Source organism: Electrophorus electricus, chromosome 11, assembly GCF_041902795.1.
Source record: "Electrophorus electricus isolate QZ-2024a chromosome 11, ASM4190279v1, whole genome shotgun sequence".
Lineage (NCBI taxonomy): Eukaryota > Metazoa > Chordata > Actinopteri > Gymnotiformes > Gymnotidae > Electrophorus > Electrophorus electricus.
This window is the reverse complement of record NC_137507.1, coordinates 29070693-29081886: the sequence shown is the minus strand read 5'-3', so window position 1 is coordinate 29081886 and position 11194 is coordinate 29070693. Positions and strand designations below refer to the sequence as shown.

The 11194-nt window shown below is 44.0% G+C and overlaps 1 protein-coding gene across 1 annotated transcript in view; it reads left to right on the top strand.

The window, feature by feature from the left end:
• Positions 1-265: 265 nt before the first annotated feature.
• Positions 266-11194, top strand: part of per2 (period circadian clock 2) — a 30364-nt gene continuing 19435 nt past the window's right edge. Inside the window, exons 1-2 of the mRNA XM_035528247.2 lie at positions 266-421; positions 10026-10479. Coding sequence (XP_035384140.1) covers positions 10106-10479 — 374 coding nt within the window. The 5' untranslated portion in view covers positions 266-421; positions 10026-10105. The remainder of the gene's footprint in view (positions 422-10025; positions 10480-11194) is intronic.

The window sequence follows — 11194 nt, the reverse complement described above, 5'->3', positions numbered from 1 at the left end:
CGCCTGGACCAACCGCTCGCCTCCTGCGCCACGGTCCCATTCACTCGCGCAACTCCCTTTAACTGATTTGCCCACGCGCTCCGCACGCCGTCACCGGCCATGGGTTTCCACGTGAGCGCTACGCCGGCCTTATATAAAGAGACTGGCGGCGTCGCCGGCCAATGGCCGCCCGAGCATTTACGCGTCCGCCCTGCTGCAGCCAATCACGTTAGAGGAAAGCAGGGCGCTGGGAGGAGCTGGGATTCAGGTCATCCCGCGCGCTGGAGATTCAGGGCAGCGGTACGGGGTGTGAGGGAGCGCGAGTGCACTGTGTCAGCCAGTACGGCGCGCGGAGTCGACACACCTTCGGCGCAGACGGAGCGCGTTTTCAGGATAAAGGTGCGCTTTGGGAGCCTCTCTTAGGAAGACAGCGCGCTGGCAGGTATGTTTCAGGCCCTTATTCCAAAACTGCCCGGCTGTGCACACACGAGTGATAAGCGGTTGTATAACATTGAAATTCCAGACTGCAATGTGCGTGATCTGCGCGGGCAAACGGCCTTGTAAGGAATTATGCGTATATACAGGAGAGTGACAGCAACTAAACATTCCGGCCCAAAGGAGAGTGCGATAAAGGAGGCTCTGTCCTAACTAACGTGTGATTCGGTTTAAACCAGGCGCGATGCGTAAGTGTGTCACGGAGTGGGTCAATGCCGGTCACTGCTCTAGTATTGTGTGGAAGTAAAGAAAACCCCACATCTTCATTTGAATGAGTGATCACTAAATACAATAGATACGAATATCGGTTAATTTAATTTATTTGCTGTGGTTAAATATGACGCGATTTTTTTCACGCACGAGTTTTATATTTCGTAATATTTGTGAGTAAATGTTCCTGTTTGTCTACAAGTCCAGAATTCCAAAATAAAACTAAATTTCTTTAAGGGACGCGGGTCCCCAAATGTTGTTGAAAATGAATACAGAGCTCGGCCGATGGCGACCTCCTCTCCTCGACCTGCAATTCCCAGCCCGAGTCTAAGACGCGCGATTCACGTGCGCGATGTAAACTGTAAACTTCGCTCGAGAAGTGAACGCGCGGTGCAAGTAGCCTACCGTGAGCATGCGCACAGGTGCCGCCGAAAGTGTGTGCGGGTCTTTAAATGAAATACAAGTCAGTGCAGATTCGTAAGCAGTCCTGGGCAGGTAGTTATCGCTCCAGTCTCTGCTTGTCCCTGGAACAGATGTTCTGGATGTCCGATTCTAAATAAACGATCATTCGTGCCTGAATATTTTTGCCGATAAAAGTGGTGTTCTAGCGATATTAAGATGCGGTGAAATGGATAATGCAGATAGCACACGCTTGGCTGGCTTTACGTGCGCCCTCACATCAACCTTACACACGTCGTTTGCCCCTCGGAGCTGCCTCCTTCATCTCTGTAATGCTGCAGTATTCTTGCTTTACAGTTCAATGAAATTAAGAACATCTAAGAGAATAACATGCAACTTAATGCTGCCGTGCTCCTCTTAGCAACACACGTGAAACTCTACCTTACTGCACTACTTGATTAATAAAGAAAAACGTTTTAAAAACTAAGACCGCATTGTACCACGCTGAGCTGGTCTTTAGTCTTGGGACATGACCCTTGATTTGGAGAGGCAGAGGTCATGCCGTTGGGGAAGTACAGCGTCACCGTCGATAAGTCAAAAGGTCACAGTCATCAGCTGTTTAATTAATAAAAAAGGAAAGAAGCTGTTAAAACAGTTAAGACGTTTGTCATTATGAACGTTTTGCAGAAGTAACGCAAGCTATCTGCGCGTCACACTCAAGAGGACTGCACCTAGCTGGGCCTCATTATCTTAGCTTGCAGATCTTGTAGCCTAATACATTTCCCGACTGGATTAAACGGCGGACATTATCCGTTTTTATTTCCATGTCTATGTAATTTAGCCGTACATCCTCAGTGTGAACGAGATCTTAGAGAAAACTTGCCAAAATGCACCAATAACGCTAGCTGGTATAGCTAAGGTTGCTCAGGAAAGCACCCACTGTATGTGCAAGTCTTTCAGATGAAAGACTGCTGTGACTCACCACCACTAACGCTGGGATGTTTACGTTGCCAGGGAGACGCCACTGAAACAGGCAGCGGTGCTTTTGAACAATTTAACTACAATTAAATTGGCTTAATACATAAACATATATGTGTTGAATATAGCATTGCTTAATGCTTATTCCAATGCATATCTGTACTATCAAGTTGGCAGGGGTATTAAAAGCATCCACTACTGGCAGTACCTCTGCCTTGATCCCTGCCGCTATCTCTATCTCAACTCCCTTCTTAGCTATACAACTTGGCTGCAGTGGGTCTTGAACTTGCAACCTTCTACCACTGCCCATATAACAACAGATCTCATAACCAGTCAAACAGTGACATGCCGGGTATCGTGGTAATACAGATTCCCTGCTCAGATGGAAAATATTACCCATCAGTGCTGTCAAACTTTCCGAGTAACAGGCACTTATGACAATCATCTGGAATTCACAGACTCAAACGTAGACTAATGGGTACATGTGTTTTTGACCTGTCTGACATGTCCTGTCTCTTTTTAGAGACCTGGCTGACTGCTGTGGTCCCTCCTCCCTGGACATGACTGACGGGACCCAACTGACGATTTGTTTATCTCCGACATGCTTACTGACGTGAACAGTGTGTGACATGTGTGTGACAACCAGCAGACTTAACTAGGAACACTGTCCCTCACTTCAATGATGGGCTATAGAAGGAGAGCACCCATGACAGACATGGACATCTGCTCAGTGTTCAAGCTTGAAACTCTGACTGGGAATTTTGTCTGGGACATTCGTAGTCTCCTTCCTGGGCACGATGACATCAGCAGTCATTCCCATGGACCTCCTGAAATTCAAGATGGTGGTTAATTTGCCGGTGTCGAATTTCCTCACTGTCCTGAGTGGTTCTCCTTGTTGGACAAATGCAATTCTACAACTCCTACATGCCCTGACTTATGATGTGCCAAATCAGCTTCTTAGTGACGAGGTGTCCTACGCGTCAGTCCAACATGAGCACATTAGGAAAGCGATCCTGTCTCTCCTGGGAGTTCAGGCAGGACACCCACATTTGGGTTGCTTCCAGTTGTGGCTGTTTTGATTAGCTAAGGGATAGCTTGGGAGCATTCGCTTTCATCCTGCCCTCGCAAAACAGAGGGAGGAACAGTCATGAATTGTATGAACAGATTTGCAGTGAAATATCAAGAATGATAAAAAGTGCTTGGAGACAGAAACTAGAAAAAGTGGTAGTTGGCAGTTTGCAGTTATGCCAGCAGAACTTGTGCCCAGTGTCGTGCTAAACAGGAAGCACAATGCTTTCCCTCTGAGCATCCAACCTGTGTGCAGACACATGTGGAGTGACGTCTGCTGGAGTGTGCAGACACATGTGGAGTGACTTCTGTTGGAGTGTGCAGACACTCGTGGAGTGACTTCTGTTGGAGTGTGCAGACACATGTGGAGTGACTTCTGGAGTGTGCAAACACTGGTGGAGTGACTTCTGCTGGAGTGTGCAAACACTGGTGGAGTGACTTCTGCTGGAGTCTGCAGACACGTGGAGTGACTTGTTGGAGTGTGCAGACACACGGAGTGACTTTTGTTGGAGTGTGCAGACACACGTGGAGTGACTTTTGTTGGAGTGTGCAGACACATGTGGAGTGTCCGCTGTGTCTTCTGGTGGTCAGTTGTAATAAAGCAGTGAACACACCCAAATTTTACATATTTTAATTTGTAAAACTATTTAACTGCCATATTCATTCTTGTTGTGATCAAATAATCTACTCATTCATATAGTTAGATGAAAATTATATTTGATTTTGCATTTGGATAATATACATAGTAGGCCCATGTTACAGTACATTATCCATATTTAAAGTATACATTTAGATGTAATTAACCATTACATCATAATTTCAGTATTAAATTATAAGTATAATAATAGTATGTGTGTGTGTGTGTGTGTGTGTGTGTGTGTGTGTGTGTGTGTGTGTGTGTGTGTGTGTGTGTGTGTGTGTGCGCGCGTGTGTCTGTGCGCGTGCGACCTAGTTAGTAAAACCGACCAAGTCCTGGATGAGGTGCTCCAGTTATCTTAATCTGTTTTGGATGCTCACACAGTGTGGCTGTGTTTTTGATTCCGAATGTATATTTGCTCTTTTCTTCTTATAAATGACAAAATAGTGACATTTAAACAACCACCTCTTGTAACATTAACCCCTTAACGCTCAATTGCTCACGTTGTACTGCACCATTAGTGTGTATGATTGCGAGCACACACACTTATAAGCATGTGTCGTCATCTGGCTTTGTCCCAGTAGAGTTAAATCACAGATGATCTCACGTCCCAATACTCTGCTGTCTCACTGCTTAGGTGGTTACTTGGTGGAGCAAATGTTCAGTGATTAAGGCACTTGTCTAGTAATTAGAAGGTTGCCAGTTCAAGCACACCACTGCCAAGCTGCCACTGTTGGTCCCCTGAGCAAAACCCTTAACCCTCAATTACTCAAGTTGTGTTCAGTCATTATTCTAAGTCGCTTTTTATAAAAGTGTCACCTAAATGTAGCAAGAATCTGGCTCTCAAATGTAGTGTTCGCATACAGCAGTGATTCTCCAATCTAGTTCTCAGATGTAAACACAGCCCTGCTTCTAATGTGCTCTTGACTGCCCACTGCATTATCACATGTAGATCCTGGATAAAGGGAGGTTGAAGAATCATGAATCAAGGATAATGAATTAGTGAATCAGCAGTAAGGGCATTGAGAGTCATGAATCAGTGATTCATGGCTGAATCAAGTTTACTGGTTGAGTTGAAAGCACATTCCAGACCTGATTCAGTTCTGTTCTTCGCAGTTCATGTTCACATTATCTGAAGGTTTTGGTATAGACAGTACATTGTTTTTTTTCTCCGTTGCCAGTTTTTATGAATATTTCTGGGAGAGTTTTTATACTTGTAAGAGAATCTGAAAGTGATGCCTTGCTGTTGTCGGGTGATACGCTTGGAGCCTGTGACGCATTTCCCATATCTCAGAGTGCTTTTTAATTCTCTTGCTCTGAATGGGCAGCCGCGGGTGAAGGGTGGCAGGATGCTGGTATGACTACTTACAAACCGGCTGCTGCAGATCAGGTTGGGCAGGCAGCTCCATACTGCTTGGTGTGTTGCAGCGTTGCACGGCGTTCGGTGGGGGGTAGCTATGACGCACATGGAGACATGGTGTGCACGTATAGGCTTTTGTGAGAAGAGTACTGGCCACAGGCCATGTACACACACACACACACACACACACACACACACACACACACACAACATAGACAGACACACACAGAAACACAAACATACACACTTTTGTGAGAAGAGTTCTGGCCACAGGCCATGTACACACACACACACACACACACACACACACAACATAGACATACACACGCATTCACAAACACCCACTATTTAATAAAATGTGTTTACTACTGATGCTTTCCCGTGGGCTGTATTGAAATAATGCACAGATGTGAAAAGGCTTTTGTCCTTCTCTGGGTTTCTGCGTGAATGACTGTGAAGAGCCCATCTTCAGTCTGTAGTGGCTGCAGATTAGAACGCCTCCATTCCTGACTGATAACAGGCTTTACAGTTTGTCCTCATCACTATATGATGTCAGTTATTGCGAAAGCGCTTCCTGTGGGATTGATGTGCAGTAACCATATCGGACACAACCCCAGGAAGACCCCGTCTACCAGCTTAACCCTCGGGGTGAAGCCGGACAGGATCACCAGACCCTGCCACAGGAAGCCTAGGAGCTATTTCTGGCCCACCTGGAGTGCGAGCAGAGCAGGGAGAATAGAAGCAGTTATTATCTGGTTTGCCATTTTAGCACTGCAGTACATCATATAGTATATGCTTAATCTGATCTACAAGGACCAGGTCACCACAGAAATTGGAAATAATGCAGTCTCCTTCTCACAGAAGAATGTGAATATAAATTTGCCATGAAGTACATGAACTTGCATGACTTATATAATATTTTATCACTGACAAATAACTATTACATTACTTCATATTTTGCAGTGAATATCTTCTGTAATTTCTCTTATCTTTATGTAAGTTATTTGGTATAATAACAAATAAATGGCTAATTGTATTCTGAAAACAAAGTATTGAGAAAGTAGTCAAATCAGAAGTACAAAATAAAATACCCTCTGATTCACTCTCCTGAAGTGATAGAAAATCATTAGTCATCCACAGTTAAAGATCAACAGGAATCTTTCAGTCTCATTGAAGCTACACCAGCACTACTCGTAAAAGCCAGATATTATTGTGTTTCATCAACATGAAAGCAAAATTAATAATAATTAACATAACAATTCATTCATCATTTTTAAAAAGTGAAATGGCACCATTAGATGAGTGCACTTCATGGTGCTCACACAGGCACATTCGTACATCCTGTTCTGAGCACACTTGTTTTAAGTGTGATGTGGAGGCGTACTGAGCATGTCCAGGTGGAAATGATCTCTGTCAGATTTCTTTGCTTAACGCTCATCATTTCTTCAACCAGCAGCTGCAGCAAAGTTGTGTGTGCTGTAAACATGTTGAGTAGCAAATGTTCTCCTCTGTGCCTTCTAGAAACACCCAGTAATTTAATGTGTGCCATAACAACCTGATAATTTGATGTGGTCTTTTGTTTCACAGAATGAAACACCTCACACTTTTATACAATTTAACCCAAAGTACTGAGAAAGAACATAGTCGATCATGCTTTGATTTGGAGGAAAAAACTTTGTTTGTTTTGCAAAGATTTTGGCAGTTTAAGAGTAGCCAAAAAAACTGGCTTTTTACCTGAAGTGTGTTGGCTCCCTCCAGGTGGGAGATCAGAATCAGTAAATGGAAAATGATCTTCCTGCAAAACTTGCTCCTAGCTAAAGCTGACACCTGTTTCATAAACCCACATCCTGGAGGGGTAGACCACCACAGGTCAGTGTTTTCTCTAAACCTAGTTGCCTTGTTTCATCTTGATATTCAGTTGGGATTGTACTGACCTGTAGAAATTGTAGAAATTGCTTCAGCTGTCACTTTGGTCTCTGGGTTACTGGGTTACTTTAGTCTTTGGTCTGGGTTAGTAGGTTACTCTGGACTCTGGTCTTTGGTCTCTGGGTTACTGGGTTACTCTGGTCTTTGGTCTTTGGGTTAGTAGGTTACTCTGGTCTTTGGGTTAGTAGGTTACTCTGGTCTTTAGTCTTTGGTCTTTGGGTTAGGTTACTCTGGTCTTTAGTCTTTGAGTTAGTAGGTTACTCTGGTCTTTCGTCTTTGGGTTAGTAGGTTACTCTGGTCTTTAGTCTTTGGTCTTTGGGTTAGTAGGTTACTCTGGTCTTTAGTCTTTGAGTTAGTAGGTTACTCTGGTCTTTGGTCTTTGGGTTAGTAGGTTACTCTGGTCTTTAGTCTTTGGTCTTTGGGTTGTGACTGCATACTTGTTTGTACAGTCATCTACTCTCCCATAAGAGTTGGCTTCATTTGTGTCACTGGGTTCTATCAGTGGAGGCTCAGTGACGAGTGTGTGTGTGTGTGTGTGTGTGTGTGTGTGTGTGTGAGCCCACTCCAGTGTGAGACGTGTGTGTGTGTGTGTGTGTGTGTGTGTGTGTGTGTGAGCCCACTCCAGTGTGAGACGTGTGTGTGTGTGTGTGTGTGTGTGTGTGTGTGTGTGTGTGTGTGTGTGTGTGTGTGTGTGAGCGAGCCCACTCCAGTGAGACATGAGTGTGTGTACGAGCACATTCAGTGTCAAAGTGGAGCACACGAATGAGCTTATATAGTTTACATTATCCTGGCTAATGTTGGAGAGTAAAAAAAAAAAAGTTTTACTTTTTTTGTATTATAAATACTTCCATTGTGTCTGCACATCCATAATTGTTTTCTACCCTAAAAGGTGTCGCAATAAACTGTCACGGATAAACTTTTCTTTGTAAATAAGGGAATACACAATACTCCCTCCACCGCACACATAGAAATCCTTGAGGCAGTCCTAAGTGATACAGCCATGGTGGCTAGCCAAGCGCTGAACCTTGTAATTCTGCACTGAAGGTATTAGGCTGCTTCTATCTTTGGCCCAGGCTGAGATCTGGCCAGGACAGCTGCTGAATTACATGTTTTGTGTTTGAGCCTGAAGATCTGGTTATTAGAGTTCATTCTGGATTCGTTAATCTTTATCACTAGGTAACTTAGGGAGACAACTGAAGAGATACAGTAACAGTCATTGGCAGAAACCCGCACATTTAAACTTGTAGGCTTGTATTTTCATTAGAGCTGTACAATATGAACCAAGATACTATATTGTGATTGTTCTGTTACATTTGCCAATTGACCTATTTTTACATCAAATGTGTAAAAACACATGCACATACATTACGCGTCATGGTTAAAAACTGGTCAGCATTGTTTCAGTCTTAGGTTTTGGTGGATATTGCTATAATTAATCCAGTAACTCATAAACCATGTAGAACACTCATCTAGAACAATCAGTTTGGTTTGAGAGCTCATTTTTATACTGCATTTTATACTGCAATATCAGTATTATGGAGAACAGTATCATGATATCATGATAACAACTAATATATTGTGCAGCTCTAGTTTAAGTTGCAGACTGCAGGCTTGACTGCATTATAGAAGTGGCTGATAATGTAATACAATTTTATATTTTTATTGAACAAATATCAAATGTTGCTGATAAAAGAAAGTAATTCATTTTACAATTTAGGACTTCTTTGTTGGCTTGCCTGTGCCCGGAAGTATTAGAAGTTGATTTGATTGTTGCTTGATTAAGAGACGAGATGGAATGATATTCAAGGAAAGGCAAATGTACTTGCATAGAATATTCCATACACAAATGTAAATCAGAGCACTGAGCGGCTATGGAGCATGAAAAGCTAGCAGGAATTTGCCTATTTAAAAAATGGATAAATAAATAAAATATGGATGAAAATAAATATGTAATAGATGTATTGCACAGCCTATGAATTAATTTTTAGTTTTAATGTAAAAGTGGCTAATTTGGGCCTTAGACGGTGATTCCAAGAAGGATTTGCAGGGAACCCCAAAACCCCATTTCAAGACGTCTGTCGGCCGAGTCTGCTTTGTTGATTTATGTCCTTTTGTCACCGGAGACACTAGGGGATGGAGGATCGTTTCTGGCCTGCTAGCCAGCATGGCCTGCCGAGGGGCCTCCACCCGGGCCGAAGGGCAGCGTTTGTGTGCCTCTCGGTGCCCAGACAGTGGTTCTCTACCGCAAAGAGCCCGGGTGGCCAGAACTACGGGAACCTGTCCAGCTTTGATGTACTGTCTAACTCTTTAAAGATGACACATCAGCCAGGTCTCTGCCCTTTAGGTTCATGCTTTGAAATGGAATACTTGAAATGTTTTTATTTAGTTGATAATATAACATTGAGATATAATATGCAGCCTTTTGGCTTTGCTGTTTATTGTTTATCGTGTATTGGAAGTGGGTGATTTTCTAACCGTTCTATTTTAAAGCTGGGATCAGGTTCAGGCTTTTGTAGTCAATTTCCGAATAAGAGGTTTCCTCTTTTTTTCCTGGAATCCAGTGCCCGGGAGCGTGCATTAACCAGCAGTGGAAAGTTTAGTGTGCTCTCTGGAACACGGCAAAATTAGCTTCCTGGGTTCCTGCTATATTTATGGGCAGTGACCTGTAGTTTTGATCTTTTGTGTCATTAATGTCGAGCAGCTCAATTTCATTGTACAGAATCAGGCACTTTATACGTGATTCTTTTAATGGGAAAAAGTTGAACGTTTTTAATACTCTACAAGGTAAACATATTTAACAAAACAAACAAAAAAAACCCCCTGACTTACAAGCTTTTGTGAAACAATTAAGGTATAAGGTTGCAGACACCTGGTTACCTGCTGGTTGGCATGAATAATGCCAAGCTTCCCTATAAAGCTCCACTTTTCTGTGTGACTCATGTTGTGTGTGTGTGTGTGTGTCTTCTCTCTAAGGATCTCTGGGTATAATCTGGTTCCCCACACGCACCAGCCGACTGTGAAGATAGGGTCATTTTCTTCTTCGTCTCTGATGCATGCAGCCTACCTTCATGTGTGAAGACCTGGAACCCAAATCGTACCTGTTCTCCTCTCTGGAGTCGCGGGACCAGGCCACCAGCCGTGGTACCATGGCGACACTCCATCGAATAGGTGGTTTTGCAGAGGGGGCGGAGCTTGGACTGGCCTCCGAGGGTAGTGACAGCAGCAGTCAGGACCCTCCTGCATCGCCCCACAGTGACCACAAGAGGGCGCATTCCCTGCACGAGGACGTGGAGATGAAAAGCAGCGGGTCCAGTGGAAGCGGGACCGAGTCGCACGGCAACGAGTCGCACGGCAACGAGTCGACTGGAAGTTCCCGTGGCAATAGCAAGGATTCAGCCATTTTAGAATCATCAGGAAGCAACAAGAGGTAGTAACATTTAAAATCATTTTGTAACTGATGCCTCTTAATAAGGTCTGGCGCTAGATTGTTGGGTTTGGAGTGTAGCGCACTAGCTAAATATTTATCTGGCTTGCAAACTTCTCTGAATGCTAACTGAAGTCAGAGAGGAGGAGCTGTATCAGGAGAGCGCGTCTCTCCGTAATCCCGCGAAATGGCACCATTCATCTTTGTCAGCACATGTTCTTTCTTTTTGAATGGTTTTCTCTTTGACTCGCACTACAGGACTGCAAGAACTCTTGGGTGGGGTGGCTTTGTTAAGACGGACATGTCTGTACGTTGAAAAGCTGCCAAGAGAGTTGGCATGATGTCATACATTCATAAAGCATTTTCCGATTGTCACAAACTTGGCCTGGTACATCTTGTACCATTCCTCTGTTTGAGCTGCTGTCAGCAGGTGTGACTGGGCTGTTGGAGGTATGCAGGTAGTATATTGCTGTGTAAGGATTTGCTTGAAGATTTTAGACTTCAGGTGTATTAGCAGTGGGTGGAGTGGCTTCCCAGCAGGTATCCATGGTGAGATCTCATTCCCAGCAGGTATCCATGGTGAAATCTCATTCCCAGCAGGTGGCCATGGTGAGATCTCATTCCCAGCAGGTATCCATGGTGAAATCTCATTCCCAGCAGGTGGCCATGGTGAGATCTCATTCCCAGCAGGTATCCATGGTGAGATCTCATTCCCAGC